The sequence below is a fragment of the Thalassophryne amazonica genome, chromosome 7, assembly GCF_902500255.1.
Source record: "Thalassophryne amazonica chromosome 7, fThaAma1.1, whole genome shotgun sequence".
NCBI lineage: Eukaryota > Metazoa > Chordata > Actinopteri > Batrachoidiformes > Batrachoididae > Thalassophryne > Thalassophryne amazonica.
This window is the reverse complement of record NC_047109.1, coordinates 118,405,864-118,427,897: the sequence shown is the minus strand read 5'-3', so window position 1 is coordinate 118,427,897 and position 22,034 is coordinate 118,405,864. Positions and strand designations below refer to the sequence as shown.

General features: G+C 45.4%; 1 protein-coding gene across 1 annotated transcript; it reads left to right on the top strand.

Annotated features, from left to right (window-relative positions):
• The first annotated feature begins 6,157 nt into the window (after window positions 1–6,157).
• tent5aa (terminal nucleotidyltransferase 5Aa) lies at window positions 6,158–8,631 on the top strand. Its single transcript, XM_034175414.1, has 2 exons — window positions 6,158–7,194; window positions 7,574–8,631. The coding sequence occupies exons 1-2, from the start codon at window positions 6,781–6,783 to the stop codon at window positions 8,351–8,353; spliced, it is 1,194 nt and encodes a 397-aa protein (XP_034031305.1). The 5' UTR covers window positions 6,158–6,780; the 3' UTR covers window positions 8,354–8,631.
• The last annotated feature ends 13,403 nt before the right edge of the window (window positions 8,632–22,034 follow it).

The following is a 22,034-nucleotide window of genomic DNA, read 5'->3' as shown; positions in this document are numbered from 1 at the left end:
TATTATCAGGTTGTCCTAAAAGTTCCCTAAAAAGCCTTCAGTTAATTCAAAATGCTGCAGCTAGAGTACTGACGGGGACTAGAAGGAGAGAGCATATCTCACCCATATTGGCCTCTCTTCATTGGCTTCCTGTTAATTCTAGAATAGAATTTAAAATTCTTCTTCTTACTTATAAGGTTTTGAATAATCAGGTCCCATCTTATCTTAGGGACCTCGTAGTACCATATCACCCCAATAGAGCGCTTCGCTCTCAGACTGCAGGCTTACTTGTAGTTCCTAGGGTTTGTAAGAGTAGAATGGGAGGCAGAGCCTTCAGCTTTCAGGCTCCTCTCCTGTGGAACCAGCTCCCAATTCAGATCAGGGAGACAGACACCCTCTCTACTTTTAAGATCAGGCTTAAAACTTTCCTTTTGCTAAAGCTTATAGTTAGGGCTGGATCAGGTGACCCTGAACCATCCCTTAGTTATGCTGCTATAGACGTAGACTGCTGGGGGGTTCCCATGATGCACTGTTTCTTTCTCTTTTTGCTCTGTATGCACCACTCTGCATTTAATCATTAGTGATCGATCTCTGCTCCCTCCACAGCATGTCTTTTTCCTGGTTCTCTCCCTCAGCCCCAACCAGTCCCAGCAGAAGACTGCCCCTCCCTGAGCCTGGTTCTGCTGGAGGTTTCTTCCTGTTAAAAGGGAGTTTTTCCTTCCCACTGTAGCCAAGTGCTTGCTCACAGGGGGTCGTTTTGACCGTTGGGGTTTTACATAATTATTGTATGGCCTTGCCTTACAATATAAAGCGCCTTGGGGCAACTGTTTGTTGTGATTTGGCGCTATATAAAAAATTGATTGAATTGATTGATTAAATGGGCCCTTTGAGCAGAGATTCCCCACGATGTCACATCACACAACATGAACACAGAAAAGAAATGATACCCAAGGATGACTGGAGATGACACACAGGGACAGTTTATTCAGTACACTGTTAAACAGGTTAATCATGAAACTGGAAAAATGTTTGTGGGAGCTACAGTGTGTGTGTGTGTGTGTGTGTGTGTGTGTGTGTGTGTGTGTGTGTGTGTGTGTGTGTGTGTGTGTGTGTGTGTGTGTGTGTGTGTGTGTGTGTGTGTGTGTGTGTGTGTGTGAGGCTGACACGCAGAACAGCATGCACACACTGATGTTAAAAAGGTGAGGCGCGCCGCTGCTGGCAGTGTGACGTTCACAACTTACACACACGTTTACTAACAAATACTGAACACAGGAAGTCTGTTAAGAAGCTCTGCAGCTCACCATCAAGCAAAAATAAAAGACAATAATAATAATAGTAATAACATATTTGAATGTGCACATGCCCAAATATGCCCGCTCTGGTTTTCGTTCGGAACAGTTATGAATAAACTGTTTAATCACAATGTAACTTTGGAATGGACGATTTGGATGATTGTGTTCCACACAGCTGGTGGCTCAGCTGAAGGTTGACTGGCACACTCCTGACCGATCAGCCAGCTCACGCTGGAACGGAAGCCCAGGGTGGTCAGCACTTGTGTGGGCACAGACAACCCCTGGCTCCTCGCCGTATTGTGCTCTGAGCTGACTGCAGTTCTTGTGCAACTCCAGTCACAGTGGCCTTGGAAACTGAAATCGGTTTATGAGCCAGTTATCCTCATTTGGACGTAAATCCTTGCATTCTCTGAATGCACGCTCACGTCAGATTGCACCATTTTATAAGGTCCTCTAACAACGCCACTGTTAGCACCATTTTACGTGTCACTTTGCGCATGCTTTTTATATTATATATAATATATAATATTTTATTTATTTATTTTTTATTGCAAACACGTGGGTGTTTTAAATCTTCATCAGTGTGTCTCTGATGTGCACATCACTCTGATGACTTATTGTTTTCACACTATTAATGCTTCCCTGCGTCACCTTTACGTGTCCACAGTGGAACAGTAGCTGTAGAAACGTACGTACGCCAGCCAGGATTTTTGTGTGACGCACTGCACATTTCCACGCTCACGTCACTTTTGATACATTTGCACGTGGACGTGGAGACGGATGTACGTCAGGTTTTTGTGCGTAAGCACGCTTTGTACACGAGGCCCCTGGTGCCTCCTTGTGAGACTTGGATGCTAACCAGTGACCTAAAGGCGATGACTGGATGTCTTTGGTGCTCGGTCTCTCTGCGGGATTTGTTGTACTGCTGGAATGACTTGGCTTCAAACTGGCAGTTACTTGGGGATACAAATGAGGAGTTGCACCAGCTTCAACATTTTGGCCATGTGGTGTGTTCCCATCACCCCGTCCATGGTGCATCTTCAAATCTCACCCTCCGTGAACGGGATGCCAGTCTGGCACAGGTCACTTCCTAGCCAAAGCCAGGACCCCTTTTACTGCTGGATGGTCAGTGCAGATGAAGCATCTTGTCCAAGTACACAGAGACGTGGCCAACTCTGTGACCACGTGACCAGCTCCATTACCCACTGTGACAATCCTCTCTGTGCTTATAGTGGTCAGTGATATTGTTTCTGTTGCACATCTGAGTCATGATAAATGTATTTAATAACAGATTAGTTGTTTCAAATGTATTTGACTGGTTCCAGTATCGGTAAGGTTTGGACCTTTCGGCTGTTGGCTGGATGGTACCAGCTGTACTTCTAATAAGCTGGTGTTTTACAGTTGATAAACTGAAAGTGAACCTGCAGTGGCTCACAGATGTTAACAAGTCATTTTTTGCAAGTCTAAGTCAAGCCTTTGAGGTTGAGCCACAAATCTGTGACTCAAATGTGACTCGAGTCCTGGATGACAACAACTCAGACTGTGTGTGTGTGGGGGGGGGGATGGTGATGTGTGGCAAAGTGTGCTTACGTCCAAAACCTGACCTAATTGTGAGAGACACTAATAAGTCCAAGATCAAGTACACAACTATACAGGAAACACTAAGAAAAAGTTTCTTAATTCCTGGTTTAACATCAAACATTTAACCCTTAAATTCTTCAGCTGTAAAGCTGCAAACATCAGAGCTGCACTTCTTAGATGATGGCACATGATCAAAGAAGGTTTGATGGTCCATCGCAGCAGACGGGCCGACCTGATGAAAAGCTGAAAGGACGGCAGAGTTACGCTTCACGGTCGATAAATCCAACTCATCCTGTCAGATAAGTGGCTCTGGAAAAGACAAAATGTTTATTTTTATTGGTCTGAAATCTTTTAACTGACCCTAGAGGCAAATGAGATTCTTTTTTGAGAAGAACTACAAAGAAGATAATTTTCTTTTCATACTGTGGAGAAGAAAATGTTTATTTTGGGAAGCGCCACAGAAGCCGTCAACATCAGAACAGTTTGTTTGCCAGTTTGTTTTTCTTATCTTTTATGCTAATGCACCACTTTATGACCTCATAATGTCTTTGAGGACGCACCCAGGGTCACTGGTGTCCCGCTGTATTTACGCGCTTTGTTTGGCTACAGTCTGTGTCCCCGCTGTTTGTCTCACAGCTGCGTTACCGGAGCACCGTGACTCCGTCAAGTCCATAGGAGTGGTCGCCCCACACCTGGGAAACACATAGACTGAGACTGAGACACTGTGAGCGACGAATAGTTCCACCTACAATTCCAGATGTGGGCTTCAGTTTCAGCAAGCTGTGATCAACCTGTCTGACACACCAAAGCAAATACTTCTAACCTGTAAAACAAAAAAAACAAACCTCTTCATTCCTTAGTTTAAGCCGTGGGTGGAGTTTGTCACACCGCCGGATTCACAGGTGACCCTCAAAGTACAGTACTTGGCACCATAACATTCAAACAGAGTACTGTGCAAAAGTTTTAGGTGCATTTAATGCATCATAAAAAGCAATTCAAACCTGATAAATGTTCCTAAATAAATGAACTGATGAATTTCAGCTTCAGTGATAATAAATATGAAAATCTGATTCTATTTCTGTCATTTTTATTTAATTTTTTTGTATATATGTCACAAGACCTCAAAAACTATTTTAAGAAAAACCTAACAAAGTATGAATAATTGTAGTTTACAATCATTTTAATATTGCATGATCATTTCCAACTGTTTGTGTGGAGTTCTACTAGCCAGTACACTTACAAAGACCTGATCAGCATTATTATTATTATTATTATCACGTCCACCAAGGACGAGGTAAAATCATCAGCGTTTATTCATTTGTCTGTCTTTTAGCAAGATTATGTCAAAACTACTGCATGGATTTTGATGAAATTTTCACCACAGATAGATATTAGGCCAGGGAAGACTCCAATAAATTTTGGAGGTGATACGGATCCAGATTGATAGACGTTAGAAATCTCGGATTGCTGTTATTACTATGTAGTGGAAACAGTGGTGGTGGCCAAGTGGTTAGTGTGCTTTGTTTCAGTTGGGAAGGTTCCTGGTTCAAACCCCACCCCTGCCACATTTCTCCATTTAATGTGGAGTTGTGTCAGGAATGGCATCCGGTGTAAAACTTGTGCCAAATCAGCATGCAGATCCACCTTGGGCCTGCTGTGGCAACCCCGACTGAACAAGGGAGCAGCTGAAGGGACTTATTGTTATGGGATAGAAAAATATAGCTGACATGTTGACTTTGTTTAAACTGATTTTATGTTGACAAGCCAAAAAAAGAGGGAGGATCATCAAATGGTACTTTTATTCTAACTCTGGAATGCCTAAAACCTTTGCACAGTAGTGTTCAGATTTTGAAGATGAGTCAGTCGAGGATTTTGAACTTTTTGAAAGGTCACTGATTTCATTGTTGAATCTTTGACCTTGCAGTGATGTTGTGCAGAAGGAAAATGGTTTTGCATGTCAGAAATAATTTGACACTAAAATCAAGTCGATGTAACAACTAAGTCATCCAGTGATCTGCTTCGGCTGCAGCGTGTTGGAAAATCTGTCTGTGGATTCTTCACTGCTGAGATCATTCTGGTGACAGTTTGGAAAACAGTCAGCATCTTCTCATTGTGTCCTGAACAGCGTGGATCCGTCCCGTGGATGGACTGGGCCGTAGTCTCAGAACAGTTCATCTGTTACAGTGTTATAAAGCTCAGAACTGGCCTGTGGGGATTGAAGGTCAGCACTCTCTGCTTGTTGCGGGACACTGTTCTGTCCTGCAGGGGGCGTCCACACGGGGTCTTGGAGCTAAATCTGTGCCACACAGTAAATGGGATCATCAGGTTTACAGATCTCTGTAGCTGCAGTGACGCAGGGCCTTATTCTGGAGCATCCCACACCCCCCACCACCACCATACACACCGCTGACATGGACATGGTCTGACCCTGACCCTGACCCTGTAAGACCTGGACTTCAGCAGATCCTGGCTCAGATCTGTTCCAAATTTCATCTGTCATCACAATGAGATGCTGATCAAAATTTTGGAAAACTGTTTGTTCCAGAATCAAGATCAACACCAGAATTGAATTCATCTTGTTTGTTGACAGGAATTATTGTTCCACCAAGATCAGCTGGAACCTGGATGAGAAACTGGTTGAAATGTTAACAAAAGGTTCTATTTTGTAATGTAAATAATAAAGATTAAAAAAAAAAAGACAGAATTCATGTCAGGATGTTAAAATAACAATAAAAAAAGTCTCTGTTGATAGAATTGATCATGAAGTTTTGTGAAGATCAACTGAAACGTTGTGGTAATCTGTCAAACGTAAACACGTGATCACGTGACATTTGGTGGAAGCAAAATTCTTTAAGATAAGTAGTTTTTTTTTATTTTTTTATGCAGGCCAGGTTCAATAATTGGTTCCAAACATATGGGTCCCTCACACGATTGTTTGGTGGGTTAGATGTGGCTCTCTGGCCGGACGTTTGGCACCACGAAGGGTCACAAATTTATGAGAGATTAAAGGGTTTTATATTTCGTTAAATCACTGAATAGTGAGACGTCGCTGCATTAAAGTGTGTAACCTACAGCAGCCTACAGGGGGCGACAGGGCGACGTGAGTTGAGGCTCTTACTTGCAGATTATGTTTGTTTTCCCCTTGAAATATATATAACGATAATCACGTGTTTTGTAAATTAATTTTAAGACATGTTATTTCATGGCGTAATCCGCTGGGCAAAACTGCGTAAAGGCGCGCGCATGGAGCCGTTGGAGAGCTGCGCACGCGGTCCGAGGTTCGCTCGGGCACACGGACGCGTAACGGTGAACGTGTTGATCTATAACAGATTTCGGGGAGGCGAGCTGGAGTTCGTGCGCGCGTCGAAGTTTCACCAACCGGATTATTGCCTAGTTACGGCAGGAGAATTTTTGAAATATGTAGGAGGAGCACGTAGAAATGCACCAGATTCCTCTGAGAGGTCGACTGTGCCAAAGTGCGACTTGAGGAGTTATTCATGCAAATTCATCAAGTTATAGGCGTGCCTTTTGGCGATGGAGTCACAGCCGGAAAAGCAAAGTTTCCGGATCATCAGCGACCTTCAGAGACGGTGACGCGCAGCGCTCGGACGCACCGAAGAATGTTTTAAAAGCGCCGAGAGAAAGTTGGTTCTGCTTTGGAGACACTCCGTGCGTCCACCCGCTCCGCTGCTGCGCCACCGGCTCCGCTGGACCTCCATACGCAGGATTATTGCGCAAACGGGAACGGCGCTGCGCCTGTATTTCTACGGATCAACGGCCAATTCTGACAACTTCAGACCCTCCGAGTCTTCAGGCACATGACATGACGCGCAGCCCTTGTGCGTAAAACCGCGGCTGGTGGTTTGCGTCACTTTTAATATAAAATAAACCTTTTTTTTCTTCCATCTCTGAGGACTTGTCGCGCAGCATGTCGGAGGACGACAGCAGCTGTATGTCTGACGCAGACGCCACCAACGTCAGCGTCCTCAGCTGGGAACAAGTGCAGCGCCTGGACGCCATCCTGACCGAGACCATCCCGATCCACGGCCGCGGGAACTTCCCCACTCTGGAGATGCAGCCGCGGCAGATCGTCAAAGTGGTGCGCAGCAGGATGGAGGAGAAGCTGATCTACGTCCGGGACGTCCGGTTAAACGGCTCCGCGGCCAGTCACATCCTGCACGAGGACAGCGGACTCGGCTACAAGGACCTCGACCTGATCTTTTACGCAGATATGAAAAGTGAAGCTGATTTCCAGATTGTGAAGGACATAGTTTTGGACTGTCTCCTGGACTTTTTGCCCGACTGTGTGAATAAAGAGAAAATAACCCCGTTAACGTTAAAGGTACACGCACACTAAGTTTTTGCACCTTTTTAAATGTTTTTCTTAATGTTTTATTTGCAAGTTTTTGACGTCTAATTGCATTTGCGCCATTTCGTCTTAACGACCATTAGGCACAGCTTAATGTGCTATTAGATTAGTTTAGTGGTAGTAAAATGTTACTTTTATGAGGTTAAGAGGATTGAAGTAAGCAGCTCAGCCACATGGATCTCAGGTCCAAGTCCGTTTACTATTGAGGTCAGCAGCGTTAAAACCAACTTATGACCAAGAATGTGGGTCATACAGGTGACAGCATGATTAAAAGTTCATAAAACTCTGCTGGATGTGATGATTAGAATGAATTTTGCACCATTTTGTTCATGATCTCTCTGCTCCCTCACAGGAAGTCTACGTGCAGAAGATGGTGAAGGTGTGCAACGACTCAGACCGCTGGAGTCTCATCTCACTCTCCAACAACCGCGGTAAGAATGTGGAGCTGAAGTTCGTGGACTCCCTTCGGCGGCAGTTTGAGTTCAGCGTTGACTCCTTCCAGATCAACCTCGACTCCCTGCTGCTGTTCTACAAGTGCTCCGAGAATCCCATGACTGAGACCTTCCACCCTACCATCATGGGTGAGAGCGTGTACGGGGATTTTGGCGAGGCCCTGGACCACCTACGTCACAAAATCATCTGCACCCGGAACCCGGAGGAGATCCGAGGCGGAGGTCTGCTGAAGTACTGCCACTTACTGGTGAGGGGTTTCCGGCCCGCCTCTGAGTCGGAGATGAAGTCGCTGCAGCGCTACATGTGCTCACGCTTCTTCATCGACTTCCCTGATATCGGTGAGCAGCAGCGAAAGCTGGAGTCCTACCTTCAGAACCACTTTGTGGGCCTGGAGGACCGCAAGTATGACTACCTGATGACCCTCCACGGGGTGGTCAATGAGAGCACGGTGTGCCTGATGGGACACGAGCGGCGGCAGACGTTGGGACTGATAGCCATGCTGGCTGTGCGCGTGCTGGCGGAGCAGAATGTCATCCCCAATGTGGCTAATGTCACCTGTTACTACCAACCTGCTCCTTATGTGGCAGATGGTAACTTCAGTAACTACTACATCGCACAGGTGCAACCGGTGTTTGCCTGCCAGCACGCTGCCTACTCCACCTGGCTGCCATGTAACTGAGTCACCCCAAGCAAAGTGGGAGGACGAGAGTGTGAGCTGGTTAACCCGGCGTGACCGAGCCTGAAATTTGCCCAGAAAAAAAGAATCTCCTCTTTAATGTTTTGCATCAAAGCTTGTTTGGTTCATACGTTGAGTATGAATGATACGAAAACACACCTGGCGTTCGGCTTATGTAGAAAATTCAGTCTCGATGTGAATCACATTCCTTAGCAGCGCCAACATGTGGGGGCCACAAAACTGAGCCGCAGGACCGTCACAGAAACAAGTGACTTAGAAAATGCTGAGAAGTGATGAGTCAGCGAGTTTAGACGGCGGCTTCACCCTCCTGCTGCCACCCAGCAACGTCCAACTGTGTGGTCAAACACTCTTTACTAGTTTGGTAACAAACTGGTGTCTTGCCTTGAAATTTGGAAGTAAGTGTGGCTGTTTGCAGACCAAAGATTTCGCTCTGTTTTTGTTTTTTTATTATTATTGTTTGTAATATTAAAACCCAGTTTTGTTGGGAAAAAAGTAGAATATGACATGAAGGTCTAATTTAAGTGCCTAATGCTTCCGTGTGGGCAGACAGAAGAACGAGCAGGTCACATGACTCCTTGTTGAGGCTTGTGACTGTGAAGTTGTGATTTGTGCACACTCGGTGCACGTGCACGTTTGCTTGCAGAACGGTAGCAGAGTCAAATTTGTAACTGAGAAAGTTGTTGCCAGATTGACGTTTGACTTGTGGAAAACGTCCTGACGGGTGCCGTGATCACGATGTCCAGACGACCAGCTGAATGGCGACACGTTTGGTTTGTGTTTGTGTCTTTTGTTTTTAGTTTTTTTTATGGTTTCCTGTATCGTTTGCACAGTCGTGCTCCAAAAAATCAGAGTGTGTTGAGGGAGAACCAGACAGACGCTGTTTGTTTCATCTTTTTTTTTTTTTTTTTTGGTTTGTTTTTGCTGACACACCTCAGATGATGAGACACTATTTGCTGTAGCACCCGAGCAGGGAATTCCTCAGCTACTGCCGAAGAGTTTGAACCCCGCGGGCTCAGATGTGCAGACACTTGCCCTGCGGCTGGACTCGAACCCTTCCAGAAAACACGGTGCCAAAAGGTGGCCCGCTGGTGTTGCTGCAGAAAGCGATGGCGAGGATGCAGATGACGGTGCACTTGAACGGGAGCGTGAGTCAGTCTGGATAGAAGGGTGCAGCTGGTGGGCGGGGTTTACCTCACCACTTCACTCCACAAAGTCCTAATTTAGGTCTGCTGCAGCTTTTTGGAGCTTTTTTTTAAAGGGAGACCAAAACGAAAAAAAATAAAAATCACACACGCGCTTCAAGACACTTGAAGGTGTTTCATTTGTGAGGTTGATTTATTTTATTTTATTTTATTGCTGCGTTTTCAGCTTCTTCACAGAGAAAACTGTGTTTAGCATAATTACTTCAGTTTCATCTGCTTTCTTAATGCTTAATGCATCAAAAATGTTAATTTATCTGAGAGGCTGAAGTGATGTGGCAGAAAATACTTTTTTTTTGGCTGAAAGCGTTGTTGTTGTTGCTGTTTGTCCGGGTTTGTTTTGTGGCTTGGATGGTTCAGGACGTGTCGTCAGTTATAATCAGTGAAGTCTGCTGGCTGACTAGTTGGCTCTGGGTCTCATTTAACTGTTTCTGCGGTCACGCTTTGAAAGAAAAAACAGATCCTGTCTCGTTTGTGTATATTTTTACGATTTGTTTTTTTGATAAATGTATCTCACACTGCAGATGTCGCGGTGCTTTTGAATCTGTGATCAAGCTTCAAACGATATGTTTCAGTAGCTTTTTTCTATGTGTCCAATAGGTCAAAAGGTTGATGTCGTCAATAAAATGTCTGAAAAACACGTCATGTTTTTCATCGTGTCTGATTTGATGCACAGAAAAATACGTGTTGTGATATTTGTCATAAATGCATTGACCGATAGTTGACTAATCAATCAACAGGGAAAAATGGACAATTATTTTGATCATCGATTAAGGGAAAAAAAAAATGCAGCTCCATTCTCACTTTCAGGTACATGCATCCCGGAAGGTCACGATTTATAACCGTGACAAACCGGCGTGTGAAGGTCACGATTTATAACCGTGACAAACCAGCGTGTGAAGGTCACGATTTATAACCGTGACAAACCGGTGTGTGAAGGTCACGATTTATAACCGTGACAAACCGACGTGTGAAGGTCACGATTTATAACTGTGACAAACCGACGTGTGAAGGTCATGATTTATAACCGTGACAAACCGGCGTGTGAAGGTCACGATTTATAACCGTGACAAACCGGTGTGTGAAGGTCACGATTTATAACCGTGACAAACCGACGTGTGAAGGTCACGATTTATAACCGCGACAAACCGACGTGTGAAGGTCACGATTTATAACCGTGACAAACCGACGTGTGAAGGTCACGATTTATAACCGTGACAAACCGACGTGTGAAGGTCACGATTTATAACTGTGACAAACCGACGTGTGAAGGTCATGATTTATAACCGTGACAAACCAGCGTGTGAAGGTCACGATTTATAACCGTGACAAACCGGTGTGTGAAGGTCACGATTTATAACCGTGACAAACCAACGTGTGAAGGTCACGATTTATAACTGTGACAAACCGACGTGTGAAGGTCATGATTTATAACCGTGACAAACCGGAGTGTGAAGGTCACGATTTATAACCGTGACAAACCGGTGTGTGAAGGTCACGATTTATAACCGTGACAAACCGACGTGTGAAGGTCACGATTTATAACCGCGACAAACCGACGTGTGAAGGTCACGATTTATAACCGTGACAAACCGACGTGTGAAGGTCACGATTTATAACCGTGACAAACCGACGTGTGAAGGTCACGATTTATAACTGTGACAAACCGACGTCTGAAGGCCACGATTTATAACCGCGACAAACCGGCATGTAAAGGTCACGATCTGTAACTCTGACAAACCGGCGTGTGAAGGTCACGATCTGTAACTCTGACAAACCGGCATGTAAAGGTCACGATCTGTAACTCTGACAAACCGGCGTGTGAAGGTCACGATCTGTAACTCTGACAAACCGGCGTGTTAAGGCCACGATTTATAACCGCGACAAACCGGCATGTAAAGGTCACGATCTGTAACTCTGACAAACCGGCATGTAAAGGTCACGATCTGTAACTCTGACAAACCGGCGTGTGAAGGTCACGATCTGTAACTCTGACAAACCAGCGTGTGAAGGTCACGATCTGTAACTCTGACAAACCGGCATGTAAAGGTCACGATCTGTAACTCTGACAAACCGGCATGTAAAGGTCACGATCTGTAACTCTGACAAACTGGCATGTAAAGGTCACGATCTGTAACTCTGACAAACCGGCATGTAAAGGTCACGATCTGTAACTCTGACAAACAGGCATGTAAAGGTCACGATCTGTAACTCTGACAAACCGGCGTGTGAAGGCCACGATTTATAACCGCGACAAACCGGCATGTAAAGGTCACGATCTGTAACTCTGACAAACCGGCATGTAAAGGTCACGATCTGTAACTCTGACAAACCGGCATGTAAAGGTCACAATCTGTAACTCTGACAAACTGGCATGTAAAGGTCACGATCTGTAACTCTGACAAACTGGCATGTAAAGGTCACGATCTGTAACTCTGACAAACCGGCATGTAAAGGTCACGATCTGTAACTCTGACAAACCAGCGTGTGAAGGTCACGATCTGTAACTCTGACAAACCGGCATGTAAAGGTCACGATCTGTAACTCTGACATATATCGGGAGTGAGATTGCATCAGAATTTTGGCTCTCTGTTGGGACTGTTTACACAGAGACTGCTACCTGCTGCTTTGGACTTGAACTAACAGTCTTTTTCAAGACTTTTTTACTTTTTTACCTTTTTACTTTTTTACTTTTTTACTGTGCTCCAACGCCTAAGGAAGACCTCTAACGGTCGAAACATCGCGACGGAGCACTTTTATCAGCTAACTTTCATCAGCGTTGGCAAGCTAACTAGCTTGCTAACGCTTTCGTTTTTATTTTTATTTATTTATTTATTTATTTTTTTTATTTATTTTTTTAAGCACTGTTGTCGTGCGTTATCGGTGCTGCTTCATGGCCTGTTTGGTGCCTTGATTGGGGCACTCCTTCTGCTGAATCACCTCTAAATTATTTACACATTATTCACTTTGTGTGTTTTTAGGAATCCGCTAGGTTGCGTAGCTACTAGCTCTTAGCCGATTTAGCATGGCGGCTTCTCCTGTCTCTCCCGTACTTTTCTGCTCTGGGTGTGAAATGTTTAGTTATTCCTCGGCCTCCTTTAGCAGTAATGGTACTTGTAATAAGTGCAGCTTATTCGTAGCTTTGGAGGCCAGGCTGGGCGAATTGGAGACTCGGCTCTGCACCGTGGAAAATTCTACAGCTAGCCAGGCCCCTGTAGTCGGTGCGGACCAAGGTAGCTTAGCCGCCGCTAGTTCCCCCCTGGCAGATCCCGGGCAGTCGGGAAAGCAGGCTGACTGGGTGACTGTGAGGAGGAAGCGTAGCCCTAAACAGAAGCCCCGTGTACACCGTCAACCCGTTCACATCTCTAACCGTTTTTCCCCACTCGACGATACACTCGCCGAGGATCAAACTCTGGTTATTGGCGACTCTGTTTTGAGAAATGTGAAGTTAGCGACACCAGCAACCATTGTCAATTGTCTTCCGGGGGCCAGAGCAGGCGACATCGAAGGACATTTGAAATTGCTGGCTAAGGCTAAGCGTAAATTTGGTAAGATTGTAATTCACGTCGGCAGTAATGACACTCGGTTACGCCAATCGGAGGTCACTAAAATTAACATTAAATCGGTGTGTAACTTTGCAAAAACAATGTCGGACTCTGTTGTTTTCTCTGGGCCCCTCCCCAATCAGACCGGGAGTGACATGTTTAGCCGCATGTTCTCCTTGAATTGCTGGCTGTCTGAGTGGTGTCCAAAAATGAGGTGGGCTTCATTGATAATTGGCAAAGCTTCTGGGGAAAACCTGGTCTTGTTAGGAGAGACGGCATCCATCCCACTTTAGATGGAGCAGCTCTCATTTCTAGAAATCTGGCCAATTTTCTTGGATCCTCCAAACTGTGACTGTCCAGCGTTGGGACCAGGAGGCAGAGCTGTGGTCTTACACACCTCTCTGCAGCTTCTCTCCCCCTGCCATCCCCTCATTACCCCATCCCCGTAGAGACGGTGCCTGCTCCCAGACCACCAATAACCAGCAAAAATTTATTTAAGCATAAAAATTCAAAAAGAAAAAATAATATAGCACCTTCAATTGCACCACAGACTAAAACAGTTAAATGTGGTCTATTAAACATTAGGTCTCTCTCTTCTAAGTCCCTGTTGGTAAATGATATAATAATTGATCAACGTATTGATTTATTCTGCCTAACAGAAACCTGGTTACAGCAGGATGAATATGTTAGTTTAAATGAGTCAACACCCCCGAGTCACACTAACTGTCAGAATGCTCGTAGCACGGGCCGAGGCGGAGGATTAGCAGCAATCTTCCATTCAAGCTTATTAATTAATCAAAAACCTAGACAGAGCTTTAATTCATTTGAAAGCTTGACTCTTAGTCTTGTCCATCCAAATTGGAAGTCCCAAAAACCAGTTTTATTTGTTATTATCTATCGTCCACCTGGTCGTTACTGTGAGTTTCTCTGTGAATTTTCAGACCTTTTGTCTGACTTAGTGCTCAGCTCAGATAAGATAATTATAGTGGGCGATTTTAACATCCACACAGATGCTGAGAATGACAGCCTCAATACTGCATTTAATCTATTATTAGACTCTATTGGCTTTGCTCAAAAAGTAAATGAGTCCACCCACCACTTTAATCATATCTTAGATCTTGTTCTGACTTATGGTATGGAAATAGAAGACTTAACAGTATTCCCTGAAAACTCCCTTCTGTCTGATCATTTTTTAATAACATTTACATTTACTCTGATGGACTACCCAGCAGTGGGGAATAAGTTTCATTACACTAGAAGTCTTTCAGAAAGCGCTGTAACTAGGTTTAAGGATATGATTCCTTCTTTATGTTCTCTAATGTCATATACCAACACAGAGCAGAGTAGCTACCTAAACTCTGTAAGGGAGTTAGAGTATCTCGTCTTTGAAGACAACTTTGGATGCTGTAGCTCCTCTGAAAAAGAGAGCTTTAAATCAGAAGTGTCTGACTCCGTGGTATAACTCACAAACTCGTAGCTTAAAGCAGATAACCCGTAAGTTGGAGAGGAAATGGCGTCTCACTAATTTAGAAGATCTTCACTTAGCCTGGAAAAAGAGTTTGTTGCTCTATAAAAAAGCCCTCCGTAAAGCTAGGACATCTTTCTACTCATCACTAATTGAAGAAAATAAGAATAACCCCAGGTTTCTTTTCAGCACTGTAGCCAGGCTGACAAAGAGTCAGAGCTCTATTGAGCTGAGTATTCCATTAACTTTAACTAGTAATGACTTCATGACTTTCTTTGCTAACAAAATTTTGACTATTAGAGAAAAAATTACTCATAAACATCCCAAAGATGTATCGTTATCTTTGGCTGCTTTCAGTGATGCCGGTATTTGGTTAGACTCTTTCTCTCCGATTGTTCTGTCTGAGTTATTTTCATTAGTTACTTCATCCAAACCATCAACATGTTTATTAGACCCCATTCCTGCCAGGCTGCTCAAGGAAGTCCTACCATTCTTTAATGCTTCAATCTTAAATATGATCAATCTATCTTTGTTAGTTGGTTATGTACCACAGGCCTTTAAGGTGGCAGTAATTAAACAATTACTTAAAAAGCCATCACTTGACCCAGCTATCTTAGCTAATTATAGGCCAATCTCCAACCTTCCTTTTCTCTCAAAGATTCTTGAGAGGGTAGTTGTAAAACAGCTAACTGATCACCTGCAGAGGAATGGTCTATTTGAAGAGTTTCAGTCAGGTTTTAGAATTCATCATAGTACAGAAACAGCATTAGTGAAGGTTACAAATGATCTTCTTATGGCCTTCGGACAGTGGACTTATCTCTGTGCTTGTTCTGTTAGATCTCAGTGCTGCTTTTGATACTGTTGACCATAAAATTTTATTACAGAGATTAGAGCATGTCATAGGTATTAAAGGCACTGCGCTGCGGTGGTTTGAATCATATTTGTCTAATAGATTACAGTTTGTTCATGTAAATGGGGAATCTTCTTCACAGACTAAAGTTAATTATGGAGTTCCATAAGGTTCTGTGCTAGGACCAATTTTATTCACTTTATACATGCTTCCCTTAGGCAGTATTATTAGACGGTATTGCTTAAATTTTCATTGTTACGCAGATGATACCCAGCTTTATCTATCCATGAAGCCAGAGGATACACACCAATTAGCTAAACTGCAGGATTGTCTTACAGACATAAAGACATGGATGACCTCTAATTTCCTGCTTTTAAACTCAGATAAAACTGAAGTTATTGTACTTGGCCCCACAAATCTTAGAAGCATGGTGTCTAACCAGATCCTTACTCTGGATGGCATTACCCTGACCTCTAGTAATACTGTGAGAAATCTTGGAGTCATTTTTGATCAGGATATGTCATTCAAAGCGCATATTAAACAAATATGTAGGACTGCCTTTTTGCATTTACGCAATATCTCTAAAATCAGAAAGGTCTTGTCTCAGAGTGATGCTGAAAAACTAATTCATGCATTTATTTCCTCTAGGCTGGACTATTGTAATTCATTATTATCAGGTTGTCCTAAAAGTTCCCTAAAAAGCCTTCAGTTAATTCAAAATGCTGCAGCTAGAGTACTGACGGGGACTAGAAGGAGAGAGCATATCTCACCCATATTGGCCTCTCTTCATTGGCTTCCTGTTAATTCTAGAATAGAATTTAAAATTCTTCTTCTTACTTATAAGGTTTTGAATAATCAGGTCCCATCTTATCTTAGGGACCTCGTAGTACCATATCACCCCAATAGAGCGCTTCGCTCTCAGACTGCAGGCTTACTTGTAGTTCCTAGGGTTTGTAAGAGTAGAATGGGAGGCAGAGCCTTCAGCTTTCAGGCTCCTCTCCTGTGGAACCAGCTCCCAATTCAGATCAGGGAGACAGACACCCTCTCTACTTTTAAGATTAGGCTTAAAACTTTCCTTTTTGCTAAAGCTTATAGTTAGGGCTGGATCAGGTGACCCTGAACCATCCCTTATTTATGCTGCTATAGACGTAGACTGCTGGGGGGTTCCCATGATGCACTGTTTCTTTCTCTTTTTGCTCTGTATGCACCACTCTGCATTTAATCATTAGTGATCGATCTCTGCCCCCCTTCACGGCATGTCTTTTTCCTGGTTTTTTCCCTCAGCCCCAACCAGTCTCAGCAGAAGACTGCCCCTCCCTGAGCCTGGTTCTGCTGGAGGTTTCTTCCTGTTAAAAGGGAGTTTTTCCTTCCCACTGTGGCCAAGTGCTTGCTCATAGGGGGTCGTTTTGACCGTTGGGGTTTTTCATAGTTGTTGTATGGCCTTGCCTTGCAATATGGAGCGCCTTGGGGCAACTGTTTGTTGTGATTTGGCGCTATATAAGAAAAAAAGTTGATTGAGTTGAAACCGGCGTGTGAAGGTCGCGATCTGTAACTCTGACAAACCGGCGTGTGAAGGTCACGATCTGTAACTCTGACAAACCGGCGTGTGAAGGCCACGATTTTTAACCGCCACAAACCGGCATGTAAAGGTCACGATCTGTAACTCTGACAAACCGGCGTGTGAAGGCCACGATTTATGACGGCGGCAAACCGGCATGTAAAGGTCACGATCTGTAACTCTGACAAACCGGCGTGTGAAGGCCACGATTTATGACGGCGGCAAACCGGCATGTAAAGGTCACGATCTGTAACTCTGACAAACCGGCGTGTGAAGGCCATGATCTGTAACTCTGACAAACCGGCGTGTGAAGGTCACGATCTGTAACTCTGACAAACCGGCGTGTGAACGCCACGATTTATAACCGCGACAAACCGGCATGTGAAGATCACGATCTGTAACTCTGACAAACCGGCATGTAAAGGTCACGATCTGTAACTCTGACAAACCGGCGTGTGAAGGTCACGATCTGTAACTGACAAACCGGTGTGTGAAGGTCACGATCTGTAACTCTGACAAACCGGCATGTAAAGGTCACGATCTGTAATTCTGACAAAACGGCGTGTGAAGGTCACGATCTGTAACTCTGACAAAACGGCGTGTGAAGGTCACGATCTGTAACTCTGACAAACTGGCGTGTGAAGGCCACGATTTATAACCGCGACAAACCGGCATGTAAAGGTCACGATCTGTAACTCTGACAAACCGGCGTGTGAAGGCCACGATTTATAACCGCGACAAACCGGCATGTAAAGGTCACGATCTGTAACTCTGACAAACCGGGGTGTGAAGGCCATGATTTATAACGGCGGCAAACCGGCATGTAAAGGTCACGATCTGTAACTCTGACAAACCGGCGTGTGAAGGCCATGATTTATAACCGCGACAAACCGGCATGTAAAGGTCACGATCTGTAACTCTGACAAAACGGCGTGTAAAGGTCACGATCTGTAACTCTCACAAACCGGCGTGTAAAGGTCATGATCTGTAACTCTGACAAACCGGCGTGTGAAGGCCACGATCTGTAACCGTGACAAACCGCCGTGTGAAGGCCACGATGTGTAACCGTGACAAACTGGCGCGTGAAGGTCACGATCTGTAACCGTGACAAACCTGCGCGTGAAGGTCACGATCTGTAACTCTGACAAAACGGCGTGTGAAGGTCACGATCTGTAACTCTCACAAACCGGCGTGTAAAGGTCATGATCTGTAACTCTGACAAACCGGCGTGTGAAGGCCACGATCTGTAACTGTGACAAACCGGCGTGTGAAGGCCACGATGTGTAACCGTGACAAACCGGCGCGTGAAGGTCACGATCTGTAACCGTGACAAACCTGCGCGTGAAGGTCACGATCTGTAACTCTGACAAAACGGCGTGTGAAGGTCACGATCTGTAACTCTGACAAAACGGCGTGTGAAGGCCACGATCTGTAACTCTGACAAAACGGCGTGTGAAGGTCACGATCTGTAACTCTGACAAAACGGCGTGTGAAGGTCACAATCTGTAACTCTGACAAACCGGCGTGTGAAGGTCACAATCTGTAACTCTGACAAACCGGCGTGTAAAGGTCACGATCTGTAACTCTGACAAACCGGCGTGTGAAGGCCACGATTTTTAACCGCCACAAACCGGCATGTAAAGGTCACGATCTGTAACTCTGACAAACCGGCGTGTGAAGGCCACGATTTATAACGGCGGCAAACCGGCATGTAAAGGTCACGATCTGTAACTCTGACAAACCGGCGTGTGAAGGCCATGATTTATAACCGCGACAAACCGGCATGTAAAGGTCACGATCTGTAACTCTGACAAAACGGCGTGTGAAGGTCACGATCTGTAACTCTGACAAACCGGCGTGTGAAGGTCACGATCTGTAACTCTGACAAACCGGTGTGTGAAGGTCACGATCTGTAACTCTGACAAACCGGCGTGTGAAGGCCACGATTTATAACCGCGACAAACCGGCATGTAAAGGTCACGATCTGTAACTCTGACAAACCGGCGTGTAAAGGTCACGATCTGTAACTCTGACAAACCAGCGTGTGAAGATCACGTTCTGTAACTCTGACAAACCGGCATGTAAAGGTCACGATCTGTAACTCTGACAAACCGGCGTGTGAAGGTCACGATCTGTAACTCTGACAAACCGGCGTGTGAAGGTCACGATCTGTAACTCTGACAAACCGGCATGTAAAGGTCACGATCTGTAACTCTGACAAAACGGCGTGTGAAGGTCACGATCTGTAACTCTGACAAACTGGCGTGTGAAGGCCACGATTTATAACCGCGACAAACCGGCATGTAAAGGTCACGATCTGTAACTCTGACAAACCGGCGTGTGAAGGCCACGATTTATAACCGCGACAAACCGGCATGTAAAGGTCACGATCTGTAACTCTGACAAACTGGGGTGTGAAGGCCACGATTTATAACGGCGGCAAACCGGCATGTAAAGGTCACGATCTGTAACTCTGACAAACCGGCGTGTGAAGGTCACGATCTGTAACTCTGACAAACCGGCGTGTGAAGGCCACGATCTGTAACTCTGACAAAACGGCGTGTGAAGGCCACGATCTGTAACTCTGACAAAACGGCGTGTGAAGGTCACGATCTGTAACTCTGACAAAACGGCGTGTGAAGGTCACAATCTGTAACTCTGACAAACCGGCGTGTGAAGGTCACGATCTGTAACTCTGACAAACCGGCGTGTGAAGGTCACGATTTTTAACCGCCACAAACCGGCATGTAAAGGTCACGATCTGTAACTCTGACGTGTGAAGGCCATGATTTATAACCGCGACAAACCGGCATGTAAAGGTCACGATCTGTAACTCTGACAAACCGGCGTGTAAAGGTCACGATCTGTAACTCTGACAAACCAGCGTGTGAAGATCACGTTCTGTAACTCTGACAAACCGGCATGTAAAGGTCACGATCTGTAACTCTGACAAACCGGCGTGTGAAGGTCACGATCTGTAACTCTGACAAACCGGCGTGTGAAGGTCACGATCTGTAACTCTGACAAACCGGCATGTAAAGGTCACGATCTGTAACTCTAACAAAACGGCGTGTGAAGGTCACGATCTGTAACTCTGACAAACTGGCGTGTGAAGGCCACGATTTATAACCGCGACAAACCGGCATGTAAAGGTCACGATCTGTAACTCTGACAAACCGGCGTGTGAAGGCCACGATTTATAACCGCGACAAACCGGCATGTAAAGGTCACGATCTGTAACTCTGACAAACTGGGGTGTGAAGGCCACGATTTATAACGGCGGCAAACCGGCATGTAAAGGTCACGATCTGTAACTCTGACAAACCGGCGTGTGAAGGCCATGATTTATAACAGCGACAAACCGGCATGTAAAGGTCACGATCTGTAACTCTGACAAAACGGCGTGTAAAGGTCACGATCTGTAACTCTCACAAACCGGCGTGTAAAGGTCATGATCTGTAACTCTGACAAACCGGCGTGTGAAGGCCACGATCTGTAACCGTGACAAACCGGCGTTTGAAGGCCACGATGTGTAACCGTGACAAACCGGCGCGTGAAGGTCACGATCTGTAACCGTGACAAACCTGCGCGTGAAGGTCACGATCTGTAACTCTGACAAAACGGCGTGTGAAGGTCACGATCTGTAACTCTGACAAACCGGCGTGTAAAGGTCATGATCTGTAACTCTGACAAACCGGCGTGTGAAGGCCACGATCTGTAACCGTGACAAACCGGCGTGTGAAGGCCACGATGTGTAACCGTGACAAACCGGCGCGTGAAGGTCACGATCTGTAACCGTGACAAACCTGCGCGTGAAGGTCATGATCTGTAACTCTGACAAAACGGCGTGTGAAGGTCACGATCTGTAACTCTGACAAAACGGCGTGTGAAGGCCACGATCTGTAACTCTGACAAAACGGCGTGTGAAGGTCACGATCTGTAACTCTGACAAAACGGCGTGTGAAGGCCACGATCTGTAACTCTGACAAACCGGCGTGTGAAGGTCACGATCTGTAACTCTGACAAAACGGCGTGTGAAGGCCACGATCTGTAACTCTGACAAACCGGCGTGTGAAGGCCACGATCTGTAACTCTGACAAAACGGCGTGTGAAGGTCACGATCTGTAACTCTGACAAAACGGCGTGTGAAGGCCACGATCTGTAACTCTGACAAAACGGCGTGTGAAGGTCACGATCTGTAACTCTGACAAAACGGCGTGTGAAGGCCACGATCTGTAACTCTGACAAACCGGCGTGTGAAGGCCACGATCTGTAACTCTGACAAACCGGCGTGTGAAGGTCACGATCTGTAACTCTGACAAAACGGCGTGTGAAGGTCACGATCTGTAACTCTGACAAAATGGCGTGTGAAGGCCACGATCTGTAACTCTGACAAACCGGCGTGTGAAGGCCACGATCTGTAACTCTGACAAACCGGCGTGTGAAGGTCACGATCTGTAACTCTGACAAAACGGCGTGTGAAGGTCACGATCTGTAACTCTGACAAAACGGCGTGTGAAGGTCACGATCTGTAACTCTGACAAAACGGCGTGTGAAGGTCACTATCTGTAACTCTGACAAAACGGCGTGTGAAGGTCACGATCTGTAACTCTGACAAAACGGCGTGTGAAGGTCACGATCTGTAACTCTGACAAAATGGCGCGTGAAGGCCACGATCTGTAACTCTGACAAAATGGCGCGTGAAGGTCACGATCTGTAACTCTGACAAACCGGCATGTAAAGGTCACGATTTGTAACTCTGACAAACCGGCGTGTGAAGGTCACGATCCGTAACTCTGACAAACCGGCATGTAAAGGTCACGATCTGTAACTCTGACAAAACGGCGTGTGAAGGTCACGATCTGTAACTCTGACAAACCGGCGTGTGAAGGCCACGATTTATAACCGCGACAAACCGGCATGTAAAGGTCACGATCTGTAACTCTGACAAACCGACATGTGAAGGCCACGATTTATAATGGCGGCAAACCGGCATGTAAAGGTCACGATCTGTAACTCTGACAAATCGGCCTGTGAAGGCCATGA

Coding starts and splice junctions, on each gene's coding strand:
- tent5aa (XM_034175414.1), top strand. CDS start 6,781: ATGTCGGAGGACGACAGCAGCTGTATGTCTGACGCAGACGCCACCAAC. Junction 7,195..7,573: donor TAACCCCGTTAACGTTAAAG/GTACACGCACAC, acceptor GCTCCCTCACAG/GAAGTCTACGTGCAGAAGAT.